At 35.1% G+C, this 27,537-nt stretch overlaps 1 protein-coding gene across 1 annotated transcript in view; it reads right to left on the bottom strand.

Annotated features, from left to right (window-relative positions):
• Window positions 1–214: 214 nt before the first annotated feature.
• The window catches only part of LRPPRC (leucine rich pentatricopeptide repeat containing), a 114,000-nt gene continuing 86,677 nt past the window's right edge, over window positions 215–27,537 (bottom strand). Inside the window, exons 28-38 of the mRNA XM_073213764.1 lie at window positions 22,778–22,920; window positions 22,534–22,642; window positions 19,662–19,788; window positions 14,439–14,527; window positions 10,605–10,809; window positions 8,686–8,825; window positions 8,441–8,556; window positions 5,922–5,996; window positions 4,090–4,174; window positions 2,016–2,158; window positions 215–374 (exon numbers count right to left, since the gene is read on the bottom strand). Coding sequence (XP_073069865.1) covers window positions 318–374; window positions 2,016–2,158; window positions 4,090–4,174; window positions 5,922–5,996; window positions 8,441–8,556; window positions 8,686–8,825; window positions 10,605–10,809; window positions 14,439–14,527; window positions 19,662–19,788; window positions 22,534–22,642; window positions 22,778–22,920 — 1,289 coding nt within the window. The 3' untranslated portion in view covers window positions 215–317. The remainder of the gene's footprint in view (window positions 375–2,015; window positions 2,159–4,089; window positions 4,175–5,921; window positions 5,997–8,440; window positions 8,557–8,685; window positions 8,826–10,604; window positions 10,810–14,438; window positions 14,528–19,661; window positions 19,789–22,533; window positions 22,643–22,777; window positions 22,921–27,537) is intronic.

The following is a 27,537-nucleotide window of genomic DNA, read 5'->3' as shown; positions in this document are numbered from 1 at the left end:
AAATCAGGAAGGAAACAGCAGGGACTTGAAAAGTCAATGGGGAGAAGAACCCTGAAAAATTATCGCTTCATACATCAGGAGCCTCAAAGAAAATGCCATAGATTTGCATTGTAGGCAAAACTGAAAAAAGTCTAGTGACTACATGCATACAGTTATAATCAATAAGATGTTGAATTATTATGTATTCTGAATAAATAAAAATACATAAACAAAGTAATTTTTCACTTATTTATTTAGCCCTCTCAAATACGTTTAAAAAATAACATTTTTGACACAAAATCACAAGTACACATAAAATAAAGTAGTGACTGCTTATTTCATGAAGGGTTTTCCTTTAATTCCTTTAGCTGCTTTGCATAAAATTCAAAGCTTTCCTGTTAAGGAGACACAAAGGGAGGGAACATATAGAGGTAAAGTTACTAGCACGAGATGATGGTACCACAATTAAAAATTCCAAGAACTGTAAAGCTGGTAGCAAAGCCTGCTGGCCCACGGCAGCGGCTGCCCCCTCAAGCTCTGGCACTTCAGTCTTAGCCCATCGCCAGGTCCAGGGCCCCAAGTGCAAAGGCAGAGCTCACACCAGGAGCCTCTGCTGTGTGTGCGCGTGCAACATGCTGATTACACCTAGGTATGGAAGATTGAGTTGTTTGAAAAATAACATGAAATAAAACAAAATTTTCTAGACAACTGATTAAAAATGTACAGAGGATCTGAATAGATATTTTTCCAAAGAAGATGTAGAGACAGATGCTCATCAGGGAAATGCAAATCAAAACCACAATGAAGTATGACCTCACACCTTTGAGAAAGGCTATTAGCAAAAAGACAAGACTAACAAGTACTAGCGAGGATCGGGGGAGAAAAGGGAACTCTTATATATACTGTTGGTAGGAATACAAATTGGTTTAGCACCTAAGGAAGTGGTATGAGGGTTCCTCAAGAAATTAAAAACAGAACTACTATAATATCCAGTAATTCCACTTCAGGGCATTTATGTAAAGAAGATGAAAACAGTAATTCAAAAACATATCTGCACCCTCACGTTCAGGGACACATAATTTACACAGCAGCCAAGATACAGAAGCCACCTAAGGGCACTGATGGATCAATGGGCAGAGAAGATATGGTACATACAGAGAATGAAATCTTGCTATTTGTGACAACATGGATGGCCTCGAGGTCCTTATGCTAAGTGAAATTAGACAGAAAAAGATAAATACTATATGATCTCACTTATATGTGGAATCTAAAGAACAAAACAAAACAAACCTCAAGCTCGTGGATACAGAGAACAGACTGGTGTTTGTCTGAGGTGGGAGTGAGGGTCAAAATGGATGAAGAGGTGAAAAGGCTCAAATTTTTAAATGTAAAATGAGTAGGTCATGGGGATATAATGCACAGCATGGTGACTATTGTTAATAATACTGCATTGTATATTTGCAAGTAGCTAAGAGAGTGGATCTTTAAATTCTCATCACAGGAAAAAAACCTTTTATAATGATGTATGGTGACAGATGTTAACTGGGTTTAGTGTGGTGACCATTTCCCAACATATACAAATACTGGATCATTGTGCTGTACACCTGAAACTAATATAATGTTACAACAATTATACATCAATAAAAAAAATGCCTAGATCAAGAAATAAAAACCAACTTAAAATGATCAAGTGACACAATTTGCTTGGCTACTGAAATACAGGCCATTAAATCTTATTTCAAGTAGAAATTATCAGAGAGCCACACCAAGGACATTTGTTAAATTCATACCTGTTGCTGAAGGTCTGAGACTGACCTTGTATTTTAACCTGAGACCCAGAGGGTTGTGTTCTCCCCCAGGCAGACCTGTGGCATGATTGAGCCCACATGTAGTTCTGAAGCCCCACCTGAGGAGTCTTCACAGAGATCTAATCCTCATGTAATTAAGTAGTCAACTGACATTTTTTTTACCACATTCTTATGAAGCATACATAAATCTGCAGAGGTGTTTTTTCCCCTTAATTAAGAAATACTCACAGGGGGTTCAACAAAAGGGACAGACTCTCCTGCTTTCTTCAGCAAATCTGCGTAACGCTTTAGAAACAGACCGTTCAATTTTATATTCTTTGCAGTCAATTTTTCATATAGTGCTTTAGCAGACACAACATCTTTGTCCAACACTGAAGAAAAAGATATTAATCATGAATAAGAATAAACTGTCTTCTTTTTCTCCCCAAACACTTAGTCATTCAGGGACTTCTGGATCCCTTTTATTTTATTTTAAGGCAAACGAATACTTAACTACCTCTGGCAAAAAGCCACATTCAGAATCTATAAGCTCCCCCACTCCTTCCCCACACCTCTCACTCAACATTATTTACAATGAATAATGAAAATGACAAATATGGCAAACTTTAAAGACCCATGATGGTCAAAGTCACCACACTGAAGCCACCAATCAGAGTAAACACACACTGACCCTCTTCTACTTAAAACCTCACTTTGAAATCCTACTAATTCAGGGACTGCTGTGGTGGGGCATGTAAATTACGTGGACATCCGCATCTACATCACTATCATGATCATCAGCTGAACACACAAAGACTTTTAATACAGCCTCCTACTGTAAAACAAGCAAGTATGAGGAATATAGCTAGCCACGAGAACTAAAAAAATCTATACACACTATCAATATACACAGAGAATCTACATACTTTTATTTAACAAGTTACACTAGTATTTCACTTAAATGACTGACGAAGTAGTCTAGAAGCCAAGTTTAGATGGCTCTCCACTTGTGGCAGATTTGCAGAAATTCTGTTATTGCATTTACTGTTGAGAATATAAGGGCTCTGCTGACAAGTATTGCTGGTAATTCAACTTTTAAATTTTACGTCAGCTTTTCACAGCTAAGCCACCTAACAATCCCCGAGCCTGCACTACTGCTGCGAGACCACTCCCAGCTCTGGCAGCCCCAGGGTGAGTCTCCTGGATGGATGTGGGATCTGAGAATCTCCCCAAAGGGAGTGAGGGTGAATGGCTCACCAACTCTCACTGGAATTGAACAGATCTTCAATCTGGGTGGAAATCAATTTCTTCTGTGGAAATCCTTTGTTCTCCCCCTTAAGGGACCAAATTCTTTCCCCACCACTGTCAAGGGCTCAGATCAGGCTCCACCACCTTCCAGGAAGCTGTTCAGGAAACTTTCCCATCATGCCTTTCACTACTTCCTGATCTCCTTCTCTCCCCACCAGGTCTACACACTTTAGTAGTGGTTTCATGCTGTTTGACACAATTTCATGTTACTTAGTTATTATTTAATACCTGCTAATTCCCCAAGTGTAACTTTGCAAAGGTTTATGATTATAGCTCTAATTTGAAGTACATCATGCTCCCCTCTGTGGAAAAAATGAGACTCAATTTACCAATTCTGATTGCAGTCTGTTGTCTTGCCAACAGTAAAACCAACAAAGCAGTTTTTTATTTACTCCTTGCCTCAAGTGAGTGAACTGGAGGGTGGCAGGTAGATAGGTGATCGTAACTTTGAAATGCTAACAGTTATCTTGATTACTGAGGAAACTTTAGCCTGGTTCCCTTTAATATATGATGGGCTAGCAATCAGGGAACAAACTGCTTAAAAAAACTAGAATTTCAACTGTAACGTAAAGTAAAATCTCAGGGCCCACTTTTCAGTTAAGGTGTCTGTTATTTCAAAGGCCAAGCAGGCAGGAAGGTACTGAAGGAGCAAGAAGGTAAGCCATGTTATAGTTTCAAATGTACCCTTAGTTCACAGTATGTTTAAGGTGGCAGGTTCTTGGGGAGACTGGATTGGTTCCAATGTGTAAACCTGAGGGCACATCCAAGTCTTTTTAGGATCCTATACAACATACCTGGGTCCCTCGGAAGATGTTCAGTGATACTTTTTTATTTTAAAGTTATATGAATAATTTCAGTTTTCTTATAGTTCTAAAACATGTCCTAAAGCTAAATAAGTTTATACCATAAATTATCTGATACCGAGGATTATGCCTCTGAGCTGAAAACTAACTTACCTGACTACCCTACCAATATTTAAATCACTAAAATAAGATAGTCAGATTAAACATATTACCGTAGCTTTTAATGATGGAAGTGTATGCTTCTTCCTTTTCGGTTAATTCAGGAATCAGTTCTAACAAAGAGTTCAGAACTGGTGTCTAGGAAATTAAATACAGGTCACGTTACCACAACCCAAAAGAACAGTGAAATAGAACACTGATATATGGACATTATATCAGCAAATCTTGACAATAATTATAACAGAATGCCTATTCAATTGCATGGACTATTTTTCTTTCTGTGTATCTGATGCTGATTTAATAACTTACAGCCAAAACAAACAAGCATTTTTAAAAAGTTAATGCAATTCCAATTGCATTTCTGAGTATTTTTCTCAAACATAAAAATTGCTTCTTTTGTCAACTGCTAACCGTACCACAAAGTTAAGAGATCCTAAAGAGCAGAAGAGAAAATAACAGTATCTTAAGGAGGCCAAAAGTTTTAGATGATATGTGAAGCATTCAGTCAAACATTCTGAAGTTTATATTCCTACTTGATACAATACCAGAGCAATTTCAGATCTCACTGGAATTTTTACTTCATTGCTTTCAGGAATATCTAGACAGAGGTATGGCTTTAGATCCTGTAGTGAATACAGAATTGTCACATCCTAGTGAGACCCATATTTCCAAACATACTCCAATATTGCTGGATAAATCAAAGATGGATTTTACATACCCTTATAGGCATAGATACCTGGTTTCTATCTCACCCAAAGAAGCTAAATCTGGCTTAGTTACTCTATTGTCACACAGGGAGACACAGCAACTGGAATTTTTAAAAATCCTCACTTTTTATAACATTTTTTTTCAGACAATCTTTTCAGGATTTCCTGCAATTTCAAGTCTCCTGGGAGACGTATTTTAGGCAGATATATTAACATATACTTCCTGTCCCATCTTCTGAGCAAGGCAGTAAGTACTTGGCACAGCCTCTTATATGGAGGAACAAGTGCTTTTTTAGATTTCTTTTACTTTTTAATCACAAATTTAAAAAAAAAGTCTCTTCGTAAAGAAAAAAAATGGCAACTGAGTATCTTCAAAAAGTTATTGCAAACAAATACATGAGGCCAGAGAGAAGAAGTGCAATTAGGTAAAAAAAAATTTTTAAGTATGTGTATATGTAGGGGATATGTATGGAAATTTAGGACTAGTCCTCTCAGACTGAAAAGAACCTAAATGTTTCACATAAAATTACAATTTCACATATGAACACAATTGGCCCTCACTCTGAAAAGTTCAGAATGAGCCCAAATCAATTAAGAATCGGGTTATTAGTGCTCAACAGGTAAATCAGATTAAAAAAAAAAAACAGGACTTGGTTCTTCTTTATGTACACATACAGACACCCCTTTTAGTGTCAAAAAGGTAACTGTACAAACTGAGAACAATTATTTGTGGCACATACCGCAAACTTAAAGCCAAACAGCTCATCTCCAGAAGGTTTATGCCTGATAAGTGGTCAAAGGTAGCCACGGAGGGGAGATGCCCTGAGTTGGGAGGTCTCCTGCAGCAATGCTTCTGCTCTGCTAAATGTCTAAGTGACCAACGGGGTTTTCATCACCCATTCAAAGGAAGGGCCTTTCCTTGGGGCTCTTCATGCCCAAGTGTATGAGTGGAGAATTCACTGCATGACCTTGTTTTCCAGCTGCAGTCCAACTAAGGAGCCAGAACTGACTCCATATCAACATCTACAAAAATGAACAAGTAGAGCCAAGCGAAGTCTTCAATCTCTACAGTGTTCTAGATAAGGTCCTGAGCCAACAAGCTCTTATGAGAAACTCAATACTTGAACAGAAAACCTGGCTTAGAGCATCGTTATTTGTCAGCAAGTAAAGCATAGTACCTGGCCTTGTTTCTGCGAGCTCCTGACACAGAACACCACGAAAATCGCAGTTTGTTCAGCAATTGCACCACATCTCTAAAAAGTGAAACATCATTCAGTAAGTGAAGGTTTCCAATAAACAGGCAGACTAAGGTGAATATTTCCAATTAAGAAAGTTCACAGTGATACAGTAATGTATTATTACCAATAGGAAGGCCTAATAGCAGACAGAGTTTTTTAAGGCAAGGGAAAAGAAAACAAGTACAAGCTATGCCAAGCTTTTGTGAATGCTGTCCTTGGCACTGCAAATATAAAGTTTGTTTAAAGAGAAAAGGGAAAAATTAAACTAATGCTTCAACAACCACAGAATGAGGTTTGGGACCGCAAAGAAAGGAAAAAAAGAAACACTATTCCTCTCCAATTAATCTGCCAAGCATTCACAAGTGAGCTAGGGATCATAAGGTTAATTATACATTTAATAAGGTGTCAGGGAGATAACTGCTCGTTTCTTTATAAAAATTAAAATGTACAAAGCAAGTTCTCTTTAAAGTATAATTACCTACACTTATGCATACAAAAGGACTGATTTCAATCTCTCTATTTTATAAAAGGCTTTCATTGCAACAGACAGCCAGTGCTCGAGAAAGAGACAAAAGTTACACTCAAAAAAAAAAAAAAGTTTGTATGACAGACCAGATAAATCAAGTGTCTATCCAATCTTAGATGCTATAGTAAAATCAAATATGGCAAGACAATATTTTAGTTTACACTCATCACAGATGTCATTCTCTTAAGTTTCTAAAAGCATATTGCTCTTTCAAAGCTTTAGAACATTGTCAATACTAAAATGAGTAGCATGAAAAGAACTTTTGGGGACACATGGAACATGTACATTATAAACTGATGTTTTCGACATATGAATAAAGTACTCTTCACTATGGCAAGCATCATCTTTTACTGTTTGACAAGCAGGTAAAAGACGAGTAAAGGGTTTTACCATTTGAAACCTCAATCTATTGACGGGATGAAAAGCAAACAACAGCTGCCATTGCGCCCACTCTCAGCTGTCCTCAAGGGCCCCAGCCAGGCCGCCACGGGCATACACAGCCCTGGGGACGGTAGGCACCCTCCCTGCTGTCTCCCGCCCAGGGCAGCTGTCAGTTGTGCCCTCTAAGAGCCTTGAAGATTATAGCTCAGAACTAGCTGGTAGATAAAATACCAAGTGCCACCCAAGTGCCACGGTCTCAAGAGCAATCAAAACAAAGCATTAAACTTGAATGAATGCTATCACATATATAATTAGATAGGCATACACCCAGCAGGTACTCTTAGAGATGTATACGCAAAGATAAATAACTAGAGTCATTCCTTTGAACATAGAACTTTTAGCACTAATGGTGGCAAGACAGACCAATGAAGATTCCTGAAATCCCTATCAACCATAAAGTGCCCTTTCTGTTAAAAGTAGAAAAACAGTGAACAAACAAGAAAATTCCCAATTAACTGGAATTTCTAAGAACAAAAGTAAAAAAGCTTTAAAGGTGGTACCGATTTATACTTTTCACAAAACTATTAACAAAGAGAAATTTCTCAAGAGCTCCTGTTCAAAACGGCTTGGATCCTAACTGTCAAACTAGATGAACTTTAAAGATCTAAATTGAGTATATGGATACAGTTTCACCTTCCCTATCTATCGCTTAAGATATTTTCAGCTTGTAAAAATGTAAGTGAATATAATACTATTTACTATCAGAAATTGGTCCCAGGCCTCAACCTGACACAGGAGTCTACACAAACACAGCCCTTGTCGGGATCATGGTGACTGTTTGACTGCCACCTGCTGGGAAGGGGCTCCCCAGCGGTGCCTGTTTGTGTACACTGCCAGTGGCAGCTCAGATCACCCACCGTTCAGTCGGCACTTGGCACAGCTTTATATTTAATGCCGTTAAAATGGCATGAATGCAGTTGTCTCCTTCCTTGAAGATTGCTAATTTAACTTAGAGTGCGGGCCACGGAGACCTGCATTTGTCATTTAATGTGTCTGTGACACACAAGTGAATAGAAAGCAAATTCAATTCTTAATAAACCTTGAATAAGGCATTGAGAATGTTTGAGTATTCAAGTGAGAAGCTGTACTTAAAAAGCAAACATTTCCTACTTTTTGTTTGCAAACTGTGTTGCTATGGTGATGCACAGTATTTAGAGCATTAGAGAAATTAAATTAGGAAATCAAAGGAGTTGTTTTGCATTACCTATCTGCACTAAAACATTTGTCTTTAAATAAGTTCAGCAAAACACTTCCTCCCATGCTCCCCCTTACACCTAAGGACATTTCTAGTCTGAGCTGACATCTTTAAAACCAGCAAGCTACAACTTACAATCCAGTCCTTGTCATGCAACCTTGATTCACATGAATTTAAATGTTCTAGCAGAACCACACTTCAGTTCTGGTGTTCTACCGAATGGCTATGTTTAGTAATTTCTCAGTTTACTTCTCACAAGCCACAAGCCCAACGGCTCCATATGTGGTGGGTTATTACCTGTAGGAGAGCTCTCGCATCATCCACCTTGCCTGAATCCAGGAACTGAAGGAAAAGATCGGTGACAGGTTTGTAAACTGCAAACTGATTGGCCAATCTTTCTGCCATGATGCTTACTGAAAAAATGACAGGTAAGAAAAATTTTTCATTTAAATGGTGGTATAACTTATCCACCAAATAATTTGCTCCAGTCTCACTAAAGAGAAAATGTGCTCTGTGTTTTTCAGCAGGAACAGCCAACTTACTCTTTTCAACTGCTGGTTCCAACTGTTCCTCCATTATTTTTCTGAATAAGTATGTCAAGCCAAAGTGTTGGAGGTCCACAGTTCGATTCTCTGAAGTAAGCATATTTTCAATGCTTTCTATTGCAACATCTATGTTATTGCTATAAAAAGAAAGTCAAATCCGTTATAAAGAAATATTTGTTTTTGTATTAGTGTTGCAGGTGTTTAAGAGTTAAGAACTTATTCTAGGATTCACACATGCAAATACTTTAGGAAAAAAGAAAATATATTTACAATTAACTGGATAAAAAACACTAAGCAAGCTGAACCCAATCACATTCAGGTACCAAAGGCAATTGCTGGGTGGTTTATGCTACAATAATTGAAGCAGTTGCTTGTTTTAAAACACTGCTCTACAGACAACTATATACAGGAGGATTAGTGATAATACCTTAATAAAATACTGTTATTTTAAATATTTAATTTGATGTTGTAGCTGTTTGGATGTAAAATGAAAACTTAAAAGTGTTTTATCTTTACAGTCTACTGTATAGATAATCTTTATAATCTGCAACTAGTGAATACAGTTCACTACTGCATGGAGTAACAACAATCTACATCTCAGGATTCTTAAAGATGCCGATGATGTCTTCAAAAAGTGTATTTTCATTTTTCTCAATCCATACTCACAATAATTTGTTTTTGTCAGGTATTACATACATTTGAAAAATATTCAGATTATACTAAAATTCTCAGAAAAAAGTACCTTTACACTTTACATTTAAAAAAGTCAATTACATGGCCTTATTTAACAAGTTAAGATAAAAATTATCTTTAAGGCTATCTTTGTGGTTAAGGTACTCTTTAATTGATACTTTATAGTTATGATATGGCATTCCAAATCCAAATTATCAATTTTATATTGGAATTAAGACCTAAATCATAGGGATTCTCTAACACCCTGTTACAGTAATTTTTTTTCTTATGGGTTTTAGTTAGAGAGTTATTTAATGGTGAATAAAAACATATTCTCTACATCATATAAAACTGTTTATATGGTAACATTTAAAAATTCATCCAGATCTTACTTGGATCATTTCCTTCATCTTCTAATGTAAAATCATCACAATCTCTTATTAAAGGGAAAGTTTAAAGTTCTATTTGGGGAAATAGTTTCAAAAGGGAAAATATGAACAAAACACAACTTCTTCTCTGCCCAAAGAAATAGGAACAAGCAAAAACAAACATTGCATTTAATATCACAACCCACTAAATGTATATAAGATTAACCTACTAAACATTTTTTTCTAAAAGTATGAAGATTGTCAATTCCATAATTACTGCCATGAACCTTTAACTCAAGCAGAGTACTTTGCTAGTGAGGTCATCAAAAATCAAGCTGTTATTTACTTCTACCAAAGTGATTCTCAACAAGGAATCTAGGGATGGTGGTGAAAACAATCACTTCTAAACGCATCCCTTTTCGTGGGTGTGTATTGCCAAGGATGGATGGAGGGTGGGGAAAATGAAAATGCGTATTTTTAACAAGCATGCCTGCGTGTTTCAGAATGTTCTAGTAGCGTGTGACCCTCAACTGTTGCTGATGATCAAATGAAAACTCATCTTTCAGTTTTCTGATAGTATTTCGACAACAAGGGCCTGGCATATATGAATTAGAAAAGTTACCAACTGTGGAGCAAGTTTTATTAATCTGAAAAATTTGATAAATATTGTTTATGCTAAGATTTAATTTAAAGCCAAAACACATTTTGTAGCATATAATTTATTCCCTAATAGAGACCAATCAGCAACTGGCAACAGTATTTCCTCGTCCAGTTGATATGGTTTCTAATAGCTTAAACAAGCTTTTAAAAGGTGGTACCTGAGGCAGTGCTCCTTCTAGTATCTAATGGAGGAAAAGGAAGCTGGAAAATACTCACTTCTTTATTTGTGCCAAAGCAGTGTTATTGATGAAAACCATACTTGAAAGTCCAATTGAATTTTCGAGTCCACTTGTCATCTTCTGAATCACTTGTATGCTTTCTACATCACCCTTCAAGGCACATGCCTGAATAAGGCGGGTCACTGCTACCCTGGAAGGAATCTGCTCCAGATCCAAGGCCATTTTCAGTGTTGTGAGAGCCTCTACAACAGAAGAGCAGGTAACAGGTTTTCTTATATGAACCATACAAAGTTTAATGCATTTTGAAAACCAACTTTTAAGTATGAGCACCAAAAGGCTATACACAAAAAACTATGAATAATTTATTCCAGATTATAGAAAATATTAATACTTTATGAGAAACCTAAAGAAAAAGATTCATTTGACTGTATATAAGAAATCGGAGAATAGAGAAAATTTTTCAGTCAAATGTTACTGATGGAATGTGAGTTCCATTCAGGGATGACCTTTAGTTATTTAGTTATTTATTCAAAGTTGACAAGTTCAGGGAAAAAATAGATGAGAAAGAATTTTAAAAATGAAAGAGTTTCCCAAACCACGTAACTTCTACCCACATTCATACATCCCCTGATTTTATTATACTCAAAGATTACATGATTATCAAAATCTTCCAATGTCTCCTTCTAGTCCAAACAAGACTGATCACAGGATCAGCCAATTGGAACATTCAACTTTTACACTAACAAATTTATTTTATATGATTAAATATCTTACAGATATTTTCTTGCACTCATTTTACAAAGAAAATAAAATTTATCAGATTCCCATGGATATATAGCCATGGGAGTTTTTTATTTTTAAGTACTATATTTACAAATACTTGGATTATGGATAAATACAGAATATATCCTTCTGATTTACTGATTCATGTGCAAGTGTAGTGAAACCATTATACTAAATAAAGTGATGGACTAGAAGGAAAATGTAATACTGAGCCAACAATCACCACAACCACTACCAAAGAAAACTTAATGGCTTCCAAGCAATTAAAGAAATGTCACCTAGACAAAACTAAGACTCTCAAAGCACCTTTCAAATAAGAAGAGCCTATCCTTTACAGAAGAATGGGGAAAGGGTAATAATTAAACCGTCTATTAAAAGCATATCATAAAAAAACAATGAATTCAGTGTTTATTACTGCATAAATAAACAATTTATATTTACTCCAAGTCTGCAATGTAAACCAGTGATTCTAAAGCGGGGAAAGGGAAAAATAGGTATTTTAAAAGGCCCATTCAAAAACTTTTTTATAAATACACATGTACATATAGAAAACAAAAAATGTTATTTTAATAATGTAAGCTGTAGAAAATCAACTTGATAAAAACCTTAACTGGTGGTCATACAGATAATGAACTTTGCAATACTCTTATTAACCAAGAATATGTGGGCGAGAGAGGATCTTCCCACAAGTGAATCAAAATAACAACAAAAATAAGATAATGACGATGCTACAGTACTAGCATTTATTGAGCTTTTACAAGATATTTTGAGCATTTACCACGTGCACAGCAGTAAGCAGCTACCCTGACAACTACCCTTCTAAGTCAGTACCAATTTTATGTGTGAGAAACTGAGGCGCAGAGTTTAAATAATTTGCCCAAGGTCATACTGCTATACACCAACCCCAGAATCTAACCTCACCAGCAAAATACCTAGCTTGAATTAAAGATTCATGGGGTTACTATGGGGGCAATTATTCCAGGGACTGTATTTATGGGTACATGTGTGCGTGACAGAGCAGATGGTGGAAGAAAAGAGATCATTTTATTTCTATCCATCGGAAGCACAGGACCTTGGAACCACACCATACTCCCATACAGGGAGTGACATCTCCACAATTTATGACTTAAGGGACACCAAGAACAGTACCCATCCATACCCCTCCACCTGAGTCATTTTCACCTGACACCTAATTTACTTGTAATATTGATTATATTGCAAAGGTGCCATGTATGAGCTATTAGTATTCCAGAACTGTATTAGTTTATAAAATTAGATTAAGACTGAATTGGCTTTATTTTTCTTCCTGCTTTTGATGTGATTGAGAGAAAGAAACCTCAAACACAGAAGGGATTCTAAAAATTGAGAGCACTAGTCAGCCATGGAGCAAAGTAAGGAGATGGAGGCAGTGCCCATATCACTCCCACCCTTGCTGATGATCACTTGACTCTGGCGAAGGGTGGTCTGTGGTGGCACGGGCACCGGCAGGTGACGGGGGAACAGGGGCTCATGGCTCTGGCTCTCAGCCAACCCCCCGGTGAACAGAATAGCTAGGAATAGTCATGAAATCCCGTTATAAAGTTTCTCGTTTTCACAGGATACCAACATACAACTGAAGGATGGTGGTCAAGTTAAACAAATTCAGTTCAGATTCAGCTAAAAAATTAACCCCTTGAAATTAAAAAGTGTTTTACCCTCATCTTTCTACCTACAGAGATATAAGCTATTTATGAGAATAAGCTTATTTATACAGTGAGCAAATTAAATTTTTCAATGTTTTAAAATTATCATTTCAACATAAAAATTATCAACTTGACCAAAAACCCCTTTTTATTGAAAATAAAAGGAAGGCTTTTAAAGTCTTAATAACAAACCCTACATCACTCAATTATGACCTAAGGCTATCCAAAGACTGTCTAAATGAGTTGGCCCTGCTTGTGGAATGCTGATAGAAATAGTGCCAAGGGAGAACTCTTCACGTACTTGGTCTTAATTAATTAAGACATCTAAAGACCAACACAGTAAGCTATCACAGGCAACATTAAAGTTACACAATTAGACAGCAACTTTCTCTCAGGGAGGTAATTATTTATATTTCATAAACATTTTATAAATGTTTATTTATAAAATAAGAATTATAAACATGCAAGTAAGGAATAACCCCCCTTTGCAGAATTAGGAAGAAAGGTGGTAAAATATTTAACAGTTTTAAAGAGCATCTTCAACCTTTCTTACGGATTTCCTAAGTGGATTGTTGTATTGGCAAAACTGCAGTATACCTGTATTGACTAAAATTCAAATGTAAAATTAAATGTAGAAAGATGCTTACCTAAGATTTAAGAGATGCATCATTTTCCCCCTTGGGAACTTATTCATAAGACCTCCAGATCCAAATCCACCCCTCTGCGAACCCATAAGCAGCCTCTAGCAGACAAACGGCCCTCATCCCAATCCTCCCTGGAGTCATCTCCACATCTTTCTGGTGTTATCCTCTTAATATTAATTTAAAAACTGTAAACTCCAAACAAACACTGTATTTTACTGCTGTTGGTATTATGAACTATTAAAAAAGTATTAGATTAAGTTTTAAAAATCAATATTATAATCACTTGGTGCACAATCCCACACATTTAACACTCAATTTAACTCATTTGCTATCTCACACACAACCACCAACACAATATGCAAGAAACAACTGCTGGGAATTGTTTCAGATGCTCTAAAGTATGTTAATTTCCAAAGCAAAATGACTTGTGCTGTGAATTTTAACGCACTTGAAAGCCTGTACTTTCTCTCATTCTGGAACACAAATTTTGCATGTCTGAAGAGCTGTGATTCATCTTAAGAAAACCCATCTTGTGTTAAATGGAATGGAAACTGGACTAAGTGGTCAAATGACAAGTACATTCATATTCAAGCTGTATTATAAATGCATGTACAGTAATTTACGTCTCTCAGCTACCACAAAAGGCTCTTGATAAGCAGGTAATTTGCTAAATGGACTCCTTTATCCAAGTATTCGAAGGGCGTTACAAGAAAAATCTGCAGAGGCATTAATGTGACGTAAAGGTCAAGCATTGTGACATACCTTTCAAATAATCCCGCCTAACTTGCCTTATGATGAGGAGGCTGTTGGCAGCATCGTTCAGTGTGAAGCCCTTGATGTGGGTCTCAGCGCTAAAAGAAGCAGACATTTAGAAAGGAATTACTGACATGCTTCTGATACGATAATAAACGGTTGAGCACCAAGGTGAAATTATAAAAACTACTGTTCGTATGTTAAAAATATTGCTGCAAAATATCGACCTGGAGACAGCTTTTGTGTTATCCTGTCAATGGTTATAGAAGGATAATTTTTTTTTGCATTCTGACAGATGACAAAGTTGGAAATGAGCAACAAAAGAAACAAAGTACAAGATTTTTTTTAAACAATCGGTTCAGATTCTTGAATGCTGACATATTAGATGACTAAAATAACTGCATGCCCTGCATTGTTCTGCTATATCCAAAGCTGGATACTTTCTCCTCTTTTTTTCCACATTCACCATAATTATAAAATGTAAAACTATTCTTTTGGCAACAAAAATGAACATTTATTTTCAGCACTGTATTATTTTAAATACAAACTGAAGCATACTACTAACACCGTATCATTTGGTTGATTAATTTTCAAATTTTTGTTATCTAGATACATAGTTTTTAAAGGTGAATGTACTGCAGAACGAAAACCACTGTTACATTAAAATTAAAAATGTCATACAATCTTGATCCTTAAATTTGAAACAAAACCCAACTTCCTACACTCAAGAGCAAACACTTGCTTTCCTTAGTACTAAAACCTACATGATTAAAAATTTTTTAAAACCTAGCGAGAGATGTCTCTTTGCTACATTGTTTGTACATCTCTGTGATGAAATTTCTGCATCCATAATGCCCCCAGGGTTCATATCCTGATTAGGAAATCTCCACAGGTCAAGGGGACAAAAGCAATTGCTGCCATTTGTCTTATCAAACTCCATGATGATTGTGCTGCCAGCAGCCTCAACCTGCCGACAGGAACATCTATAAGCCGAGCAGACTGTGAGGAAAGCAGGGTCACTGCTAAATTATTCTCATCAATCCCAAGAAAATCCTCCAAAGACAAGGGGCACGTATCCATCCTCTCAGTCACTTCCAGCCTCTGAGGTTCACCCCTGCAGTCCCTGGACATAGGATTTTCTTATCCCCCGACAAATCCCCTTAATCCCACCAAAGCACCCATTGCTCAGTTGGACTTTTTTCCTTTGTCCCATCTGTCAAAGCTCTTAAGTCAACAACTCGTGCATGAGACTACAAACTGCACACAGGATTTACTTTCTCAATCTTCAGCATGATTAAAGAAACAGAAGACACTATTAAAATTAAGCTCACTTCTTATGCCAACATTATTACATGTATTATACCACATTTACTTGAAAATATCACCTAAGATTTATTAAAGCCATGAGATAACAAACTTCTCTTTTAACTGACATTAAGTATGAACTATAAACCTTTCAAAAAAATCTCAAAACACAGAACATTTTATTTCAATAATTTATTCCTATCGCAAGAAGCTGTCTATTCAATACAAATATGAAAGTAGGGATAAAAAGGAAGAGAAACCTCTTGGCTCTATTATATCCTGAACATACATATTTTTCTACAGAAACTAACCAGTCACAACCAAAACGTATTTCCCAATTGGCCAAAGGAGAAAACCTACAGAAGTTACTGGTAAAGATCTTTGCACTGGACTCATTCATACAATACAACATAAGTTTACTTCTGACCCATCATTTTGATCTTTCCTCTGGAAGATGATCTACTCCAGGGCTGACAAATCAAATTTCTTGTGATGATGGGAATATTTGTTATCCATGTTGCCCAACAAGGTAGCCAACAGCCACATATGGCTAAATGGCTACTGTGATGGAGGAATGGAAATCTTTATTACATTTAATTTTAATTAATTTAAATTTAAACAGGCATATATGGCTAGTAGCTCTGGAACTGGACAACACAGAATTCTATGCATTTTCTTTTCATTCATAGAACTGCCAAAATAGAGGAAAAAATTACAGAGGGAAAGAGGTATGAATCTTTGAACATACAATCAACTGCAAAAATTAATCTGTCTTAACCAAAGAAGATAGTATTACAAGGAAAGTTTCACATTAGAGATTTCAGAGCAATGACTAGTCAATGGATTGTAACTTACATAACATACATATAGGACATTAGTCGGTGATTATAATTTATCTTACTTTGGATAACAAAAACCAGCCAATCCAGTAAAAACCATCAGTGATGGATTTAGTATTATTTCTAGATAGAATGAATTAAGAGTAGGGACAAGAGAAAATGAAGTGCTTGCCTTAAAAGATAAAGCAGAGCTATTGCTGCATGATTCTCAAATTACCCAAGAATCCAGTTTAGTGGTATCAGAGATCAGAGATTTAAAATAATAATTTATATCCCTTACTGCTCTTTGAATAAGTAGTTCTGCTCCCTTGGAAGGATTCCCTATACTGACATTTTTATTCTGAAACATGAGGAAATGTTGAAATTCTGACTAAAAATGAAAAAGTTGGTTTCTTTAAAAAACATATAAAGGCAGCTGATACTGTTACGTTTTAGCCCATTACGTGTTGGTAAGTTAAATGACCTTGTTAATAAAACTGAAGAAATCTCATTAGCAGTCAAGGGAGCTGTAACACATGAGAGACAACAAAGGTATAGTGAAAACAAAGATGATATTTTTTAGTTCATAGGGAAAACTACTACTCTTAAGACTGAACAAATGGCATTATTTGTAGGTAAATTATACTAGGTAATTATAACAATAGACTGCTGTGTATAGACTGAGAATAACAGTTCTGGAATACTAGGGGGTACTGCCACTTGCTATAGTGGCACATTTGATCACACCATATTACAATAAAGACGATTATTAAAAAAGCAACAACTCGTTTATTCTAAACATTGACACAGAACTGGAAGGGGAAGAGATGACCTAGTCAAATGTTGGCAATGAATCAGGAAATGAATCCAGAGAAGTGCATGACACTCCTCTAGAAACATAATTCACTGAACAGGAACTTCAACTTCCACTTTTGAATTCCCAGTACAGAGTTTTTCAGAAGTACCCAGTGGAGACCTAACCCAAGATACAATTCTCCACGGTTAACATATATCATCCTATTGGACCAATGGTAAGGGGGTGCATCCACTTCCCAGATTAGGCACCTCTGGGCATTCTAAGACTTTGCATCTAAGATTCTCTGGGGCCCATACAGCTTGATGGGGGGAGGCAGCTAGGAAATACTCCCGCAAGGAACACACAGCTAAAATAAAAGCACCTTCAAGAAGTCTTCTCAGAGATCTAAAGACAGAGACAAGAAAAGAAGATGAATCTAGATTTTCCAGGTTGTGGGCATAAGGGGAAACAGAAGGACTACGCTTACAACCATCTTCCAGTTCAGCAGCTTTCACACTTGTTTGATTGAGATCCACAGTCAGACGTAGTTAAGAAATTATATTTTATACTACATACCAGTGCAGATATATACATGCATACACTTCAGTAAAACTTTCACAAAATAGAATCTTTACTACATGAAATGCTTTTATATTTGCTATTTCCCTTAAAAAAACTACTTTTTAGAAGTATTTCAGAGGTCTTTGTAACCAACCTCAGGATTCTAAGTTGTTTTTTTTTTTAAGTTTTCCCTCTGCATCTATTCCCTTACTTAATCATACACAATTTCCAATACAAAATGCTCTTCCCTTTTTCTGCCTCCCCTTCCTCCCAAATCACTGTTGCTTCAGACGGCTTTTATTTAGTATGGGTAGTGTTGGAATAGGGAGTTCAAATGAGAAGAGTAATTTTAGGAAAAAAATCCACATCCCCTTGAAAACTTCAATGGTCACAGATGACAAGATGCTGTTTAATGTGAAATTTTCCAAGTCATTAATTGAGGATGTATTGCATATTCTACAGATAGGTGATATAGTTAGCAAATGAATAAACACTCAAATGAGACACAGAATACATTAAAAACCTGAACTTAAAAATCTTAGTGTGACTGTCTTGTATTAAGACATAGATGATCCAAGACCACAGATATATACAGTGTAGTGTGTGCGTATATATATACTGTACCTGTACTGTACATATATATATACACATACACACACATTTCCATAGATAAGTAGTTATACACATTTTTCACAATGTACTGAAACACAAACAGTATATATGGCCCTGTGGTATAACTGTAACATAATACTAAAATCAATACTAGGTTTTCCAGCAAATTGCAACAGTAAGCATTCTGTTTTCTATTCAAGTTTTCTATTCAAGTTTTCTATTCAAGATTCTAACAGTCTCAAAGTGTTATGACTTAAAATTTTAAAGGCCAAAAATTAGCCATGACAGATTATTTCAGAACTCTTAACAAACTAGGAAAAGGTTGATCTTTGCCACTGAAAATAAGGCTATTACCTCATCAATAGCACAGGTCTAATATTCCAGAGCACGTGACCTTGATCTACTCCTTTCTAAGGCCCTTCCTCAATCTTTCAAGACAATTCCTTGGGATAAAGCAGCAGAGTCAGTTAACTGACACACCAGGTAAGAAAACTTTAATCAAGGGGACTAGCCAGAGAGAGAAAACCACTACCACTGCCAATACCACCACCACCAAGCCGATTAAAAAAAAAAATTCAAAATAAAACTAGAAAACAACAGAAGGGGAAAGAGAAATGGCATTTAAATGTGTTACCTACCTATATTTCTCTACTTAATTCTATCTCCTTTAATACCTAGAAGAAATCTTTAATGTAAGTTTTATCGTCATCCACTCCTCATAGAGAAAATAAAACTAAAGCTCAGAGATGGGAGGTAATTTTCCCAAGGTCATAGAGCTTTCAAGTAAGATCTGAACCCTTGCCGTCTTCATTATTAGGCTGCTACCACCACTAAAGGTACATTGATTAGCTGATGAACAAAAAGCAGAATAAGATAAACAATTACTCTTCTGTATGTGGACATCATAAATCAGTTGCAAGATTATATAAAGTAAATAAAATGTGCTACATCATGCTGGGCTAGTAAAGGTTATATTTTTTTATAGGTTAATGAACCCCATAAAATTAGAAAAACATTTCATATGATTTTTGTGGATAGTTGAGGCTAATTAAGCAACTGTGACAGTGACACATCATTAGAAAAACCCTAATGACAGATGATATTTTAAGTGAGAAGTTTTATAAATGGACTCATACTTACAAATCTTTTACTTTCATTGCGTCTGTAAAATTATCCTTTGCCAACAGTAATTTTATAAGACTGGTGTAAGTTTCACTGTCAAACACTATGTTTTGCTTTTGTGCACTGAGGAAAACATTATATGCATCTATGAAGGAAAAAAAAGATGACATTATTCTGAAATGGAAAAAAGGGAGGGAAAAAACCTTAAACAAAGCCCCAAACCCACACATTGGTTTCTTTTAACACTTATCCACTACACCACTCTACAGAGGCACACACACTGACCATGCAAGCAGACAATGGTCACTCTATTCAGATTTAAAAAACAAAGTGACAGTTTTGGAAACTACTACTTAATACAAATGGATGGTGCCTAAAGAGCTTCTTGTTAAAATTATGTTTCATATTAGCTTTCTAAAGTCAATAAATTATTTTCACGTCAATAAAAATGAGAAATGGCTTTTCTGAATTTGTCTGTCATAAGATGATACTAGTTTGAGAGTAAATTGCAAAATAAGTGTTAAAGTCCAAATAAAACAGAAGTATAATTTAGATTGAGGGGAGCAAAAGACTCATTTTAAAGCAATCTTTAATCTATAAGTGGGTGGTTACAATGGTTAACATTTCAACACAATAGCATTAAAGAGAATATAGCCTATAATTCTAAAATTAGGAGATCAAATTATTTGGCTACGACAGGACTTATACAAAAACATACAATTTTCAAATATACAGATATCTAACAAGTAAACTAAGCAACATTTGTTCGACTGATTAACAGTTTTATTTCACTCATTCACAATAACTGTCAGCGAATGAAAAGATGTTACCAAAAGAGCAGTAACTACACTTTTCAGTCACTTACTTTTCTGAAATAAAATTGTCTGCCTATAAACATCCAACTGAAACTATAATCCATTCTCTGGTGTATATAAACAAATCATAATAAAGATGGGGCATAACCGAACTATCATATATGACCTTCTATGGATATAAAGTTCAATGTAAGGAAAAGGAGACATGCAACTAGGAATGAATATATTCATGTCAGAAGAACATTCTGTACTACTTTAGATACTTCTGAACAAGCAGAAATTATACTTGTATATATAAGTTGGGTGAGTTTGCATTTGCTCTTCAATTAAACTGAAGTGACAATGTCAAAAACTTAGCTATCCTTTCAAGCTAAATTCAGAGAAAACATGAGAGAAAAGGTATGACATTAATATTTGCATCTTAACTAAGGAGAACAGAATCTATTGTTCACTACCCAATGCATATATTTTCCTTGTAAGGGAGCTAAGAAGTCAGATGTAATGCAATTATTGTCTACTTCCCAACAAGCAAATATAATAGTTCACTAGTTTACTGAATGGAAATATACATTCAAATCCTGAGATATACACAAAAGTAGCTAAAAAACTCTAACAAACTAACAGGATAAAACCAGTAAGACAAATATAATTTGTATATTAAAACTAGAAAAGGGATACACCTCTACACTTATAATAAATACTGCATTATATTTAGTTATTTGGTTAACTGGTTAAGTGTTTTTACTTAAATAAAAGAAACAATTTTTAAAAAGGCAATCTATGAAGGATTTCTGGAATCGTTAAATGTAAACTAGACACAAGCCCTATATTCACCTCAGTCAAATCAAAATTCCAACTAGAATATATTTAAATTGTTTGATAATGATAATTAACTTTATATTTAAGTTTCATAGCTACCTGGTAAAAGACTCAAGGATACATAGACTGTGCAGCAAAGGAAAATGACTTAGAAAGAATGAAGCTACTCTGCATGACTGAGCAAGCATTAAGAGCTTAGCCTACTCTAATTTCATACACTTAATGTCGGTGTCGCAAAATTTCTAGTTAAGTCAAGAAATTTTGAGGTTCTGTAAATTTCTAAAGTGATTCTGTTGAACAGAGCTGAAAATGTCAATATTAACACAAAAAAAATATGCTGCATAATGGTTAAATTATTACAAGGCGTACTTCAAAACACACAAAAATTGAAGGAATTAAAGATAATGGTAGCATTCTATGGGAAAAAATTTCACAGAAATAAAGGAGACAATAATAATATATGATAATAGCAATAGAGTACAAGGGAGTCTAAAATGAAAATACCTAAAATGCAATAAGAAAGTTTGTATCAGAGAGTTCAAAGTAGTTATAAAAATTTTAAAGTAGTCATAATAGAGGAAGGCATGACTTCAGCCAAGTTTACCACTAGAGGAAGAAAAGAACAAGAAAAGGGCTCATGTCCTGCCTCCAACCTTGAGATACTGCTTTGTATTTTTTCAGTATGGGTGGTTACCACCCTGATTTTTTGTTTTTGCTTTCTAATGAAAAGGAAATATAAAATAAATATATTAGCTAAACAACATTCATGGTCATGCTATTTTCAAAGTATATTTGATTTTAAAAAGTATACCTATTTTGTAGTTATTATGAAAAATTTCAAATGTATAGAGAAATATAAAAAATAATATAAAGAACCCCTCCATATACCCATCACCTACATTTAACAATATTAACATTCTGCCATATTTGCTTTACCTTTGTTCTTTATGGCTTAAATATTTTTACAGAGGTCCTGTTTTTTTTAATCCCTAAATATTTTATTATAGATCTCAAAATTTAAGGATATTTTCCTATAAATCAAACACTGTCATATCTAATAAAATGAGGTAATTCCTTAAATTTATCTACTTAGTCAATATTTAAATTTTTCCCAATTGCCCCAAAATGTCTTTGTTAAATGAAAAAAAAAAAAAATCACACAATTTAAGTTCCATCTCTATCCTACAGCACTTTTAGTTTATTGGGCTTAGATCCCATGTTGCTATTAGAAAGAAGACCCCAGTGTTCATGGTTACCTTTGCTTTTCTTCCATTGGCAGGCGTTCAACAGATCTTTCTCCATATTAGTTTCTTTAAGTGAAGGTATTGTTAAATTCGAGGACTGTTTTTGATCCTCATACCACAACTTAAAAACAAAATTATTTAGTTAAACAAAAACTGGTAAACATAGCAATCTTTTCAGTATAAAACTGGGCTTATCTATGACTTAAAATTATACTGACAACAAAATGTGTTACGCTTACAGGTTAAAAAAAATTACCTCAGGTACATCAAACGGAACCTCCTGATTACTGGTTCTAAGGATGTCTGCTAATAATCTTAATGTTTTCCCACGAGGAATAATATTTTCTTCTTGCATTTTATTCCAGACAGCATCGGCTCTTTGCCAGTCACCATTTATTTCTGTAAAATTTGATTAAGCATAAATTAATGAACATACTAAGTATAATTCATGAAAATGGTTAAATTTTTTCTTATTCAGTGTCGAAGGAAGCATTATTCCAACTACTGCCTCCAGGGGAAGGAACAGGATGACTACGGACCAAGTAATTGAGAAATTGCCCACTGCTAAAACCAAAATCAGAAACAACACTTCAATTATGCCCATTAATCTTTGGAGTGATGATGGATACATGCACGCAGTGGTATAGATCACAGCCAAGGGTTTAAAATGATTCCAAGTGTGCAAATGTATGATTTTCTTCAAAAGTTGCAAATCCACAAACCTTTCACTTAGTGAGTAGGGAGAATTCTGTCTCTTCTGTTGATTTGGAGAATTTCTATGGCAGTGTGTGACAGATTTCTCATCTCAACAGATAATGCCATCAGATTAAGTCAGTATTACAGGTTGAAGGAAGGAAATAGGCAGATTCCTTCATACTGAAAAATTTAGTTCCTTCTGTGTGATAACAAAGTCTTCACAAATAGCAAAAACTTAGTAGTCAAGACTTTATTTTTAAACATTCTAATTGGTTTTGAAAAGAGAAAAGGTCATTAAATTAAAAAACTTCTGCTTCTTAAAAGCTAGATCAAAATATGGACAATGTTATATGATATTAAGTTCAATACAACTCTGAAACACACAAATGTGGCTTTTAATGTGTTCTTTTTAAAATTTTCACATACGAATAAGGAATATCTTGATTGTATAGTCAGCTCTAGGAAGGGGGTTTGTTTCAGAGCACAAATGTTCCAGAAAACAAAGTAAATTTGTTTCTAAAAAATACCAAAATATAACAAATGGGATTTTCCTAGACTCCCCTCACTGTCCCCCAAAACTGAAAAGCTAAGTATTTTGATCACTAATGACTCCTAGAACTAAAAAAAATATTTAAAAAAGAGCCCCAAATATATTCACACTCCAGCAGAAACTGTAATAAAGAAAAAGGTAATAAGGAGGAAAATTTCCCCAGGTCAAACAAAAATTGCAGCCTAACCTTTCACACAGAATATACTAAAAAATGGCCCAAGTAGTAGTAGAAATTAATCTAAAATTCAGAGTGATTTTATACATATTTCTATAATAAAATCAGTCTAATAAAAAAAAACCTTAAATTGTCAATTTCCAAAACCAGACTCTCATAAGCAAATGATGCTTTTCCTTCAATCTCATGGAATATAAAATTCAAAAGTAATTTTCCAAGGAGGTGAATGTATAAAATTAACTTAATTAAATAAATTAAAAACAAAACGCCAAGTCCCAGAATCTTTAATTCTGTAGAAGGGGGAAGGTGGAACAAGACTTCTCCCTAGCAGGGGATACTACAGACAGTGGCAAGACACACATTTAGGTCAGGTTTCCAAGAGCTGAGAACAGCACTGCTCAGGGGCTTTTAAAAGAGATTTATTTTTAAGATAATGTAGCTGTTCCAAACACCTCAGAGAAGGTGGATAGATGATGTACAACTCTCTGCCTTCAGACTGATTAATGAACTCGGGGAAGATAATTTTCTTCCTTTAAAAAAGGCACAAAGTATACGAGAAGCTTCTATGCTTTGGGAGGACATATCACAGAGATGCACCTATTCAAATGGACTAGCAACTTACAACATGAAAATATTGCATAATATAAGTGAGAGTTAGTGTATATAGCACAAAACTCAGTTTATATATAAAATATATATGTGGTTTTTTTTACAGGGAAAAAATTTCTTCAAAATGTGCTTATAACCCAAAATCTTAACAAAAATTTGAGGCATTCAAAATAGTCAATATGCCAAAATCTGCAGCTGTTTGTAAAATGCCATAATGGCACAACAAGGCCATGGCTTTTTTCCTATCTCTCTGGGGCTTAAAATTCCTTCTTACCAAGACAATGACCATACTTGTTATTTAAAGAATCAAACAGCCAGAAATGTGGGCTGTGACCAGAAAACAGACACTGTGCCTCCACAATCCCATCACCTGCCTGGAACTGAAGGTTCCTTCCTTAAAGAACAACAGGACTAAATGATCTCTGAGAACTCTTAAGCTATAACGTCCAATATTTTTGATACTATTAGTGAATTTTACAACAGATACAGTAGTGGGGCTATATTTTATGTCTATAGCCTATAACAACAGTTGGCACTGCCTGTAGTATCTCTACAATATTAAACAAGAGATGAGGTTTTCTAGTTCAGGGTTTTAATTATAAAGCTAAGTTTTTACATATTACCGATAAGGTATGGCAATTGACAAATTCCCCATTTGTCAATCACCTGATCATGGTCCTAAAATCATTCCTCTCTAAAATGAGGCTCCAGGTCTGGGACAGGAGTCATGCCCTGTAAGCCTGCATCACCTTGTTTTGCCTGAAAACAAAGGAGTGCCAAGACTGACAAGGTGGTCCGAAGGTGTAGGAGCCGGCACAAAGGGGTTCCTGCTGGCTGAAGACGGGAGAGAATTTAAGCACCAAAAAGAATGATGACTACAACAAATTAGCACACAAATACATAGAAAAATTCATTTTGTCATAAATTAAAAAACATAAACAAAACCCATGATCAAACTGAGAGGTTAAAAGGACACCAGTATTTAAAATTGGTGACTAAAGGGAGAAAAGGTGTTTATCTTTTCTTGTGAATTTATTTCAAATTAAGTTAAAAAAAGAAGTTACAGAACACAATGTAGAGTATAAAACAATCAAAGTAACAGGTGTATATATAAAAAAATACATGCACACACATGGAGATGGGGGAATGGAAGGATCTACAAACTACAAGTACCTCTGAAGGGTGGCCGCAATGAAATTTTCTCATTTTGCTCTGTATACTACTGCATTGCTTGAATCTTTAGAAATTTATAATATATTCGTGTTTATTTGTATAATAATGGAGGGGAGAAAAAGGACCACAGAGTGTGAAAAGAAATGCCAATGCCATAAGTACATGAAGAAAATAGCACATAAGTAACTTCTGAAGTAGAATAAATGCTGAAGTTGTAAATGTTGATGTTTTAAAATTAGATTCAAAGGAATTTTATTGCAAAATTACAAATATAAGGCAATTTTATTTTTGGATAGAGTGCTTTATGTATATAAAGAACAAAGTATATATGTAAAGAAGAAATTGAAGTGTTTAGAACATAAGAAAATGTTCAGTAAGAGGGTAAGGTAAAAACTGTCATTTAGAAAAAGTGTATTCCTTATGCAGGTGAGAGTTGTTTCATTCATGTAACGTCTATTGTAGGTCGTAGGAGCTAATTTTGCAAGACTATCACAATGAAATGTCAAAATGTGTTATAAAGGATAAAACTGAAGTCTGAATTATGACAGATTTTTGTAACAGATCACCTGTGAACATCTTACTATACAGATTAAGTAGAAAATGAAAGCAGTTTTAATATAGCTAGTATTTATAGCTAGTATTTCTATTTCTTAATCTAGATTAGTTACATGAATGTTGGCTTTCATAAACCACTGAGTAATCTTCATTTTGTGCATATCTCTAGTGTAATTCATAAAAAAAGTAAGTGTGTACATGTGTGAGAGAGAGGTCCTATTTTAAAAGAAAGAAAACAAAACTGCTCTCCAACAAATATCTAAAAATAATTAATCCAACCCCTTTCAAGGGCTAAAATAACATAATGAAGAAGAATAAGGTTGTAACAAATTTCAGTAGGTCAAACAACTTATTTTCTCAGAAATCCACAATCCAAAATATGGATATTTGAAGCAAAATAGGACCACATTTCATATATCATTCCATGTCATATATTCATTTTCAAATAAATTGAGTCCATAATGCTTTGTAAATTATATAAGTATTTTTAAGTAGAGGTCCAAGTCAGAGGGCATAATGGAGAGAGGGGGATGCAGAAGAAGACAGCTTACTTTTCTTTCAGAAAGGGAAGGATTTGGGTTATCACACTCACATTACCTATTTATAGCAGTACAGAAGGTGGGAAGTATACACATTGAGTTAAAAAGTATACTTCTCTATAATGATTCCTCCAGCCTCCAGCCTCACGAGAGGCTGCCCTCACCCTAGAGTTCCTCCGACTGCTGGCCTGAATACAGAGCAAGAAATGGGAGGGAGGCATCCAACAGAATAGACAGAAGAGGTTAAGGAGAAGAAAATGGGAAAAAAATCTCAAAGACTGCTTATCCCTGGAGGACGTTTTAAGATGGAACTTAAAAGTTGTTGTTCCTTTCCTTTCCTTTTTTTTTTTTTTTTTTAAGCAACAGCAAAAGGTCATCTGCACAGGAAAAAGAAGTTTGTGATGTTGGCCGTGTCTCACACTAAGCCATCCCCCTCAGACTACGACTGTGTCTCGTGCATTCTTACAGCTCTGCTTTCACCCTTGCGTTGTCAGTCCTGGTTATAGGTCTCTTTTGCAGAGCAGGACCTTACAGCTGTAGTGTCTACCTCAAAGCTACCATAGTAAAGGGCTTGAATGATTTTTTCCTGAATGGAAGTTACATGGTTTCCTACTGGACTACTTTAAATGCTGAAACTCATTTGGATACAGAAATTTTTTTTTTGCAGTTTTCATAAAATTGGAATTTAAACATGAAATAGTTCTTCAAAAGGAAGAAAG

Source organism: Manis javanica, chromosome 1 (genome assembly GCF_040802235.1).
Source record: "Manis javanica isolate MJ-LG chromosome 1, MJ_LKY, whole genome shotgun sequence".
Classification (NCBI taxonomy): domain Eukaryota; kingdom Metazoa; phylum Chordata; class Mammalia; order Pholidota; family Manidae; genus Manis; species Manis javanica.
Note: the sequence above shows the minus strand (reverse complement) of the source record. Positions and strands in the feature narration are given on the sequence as shown.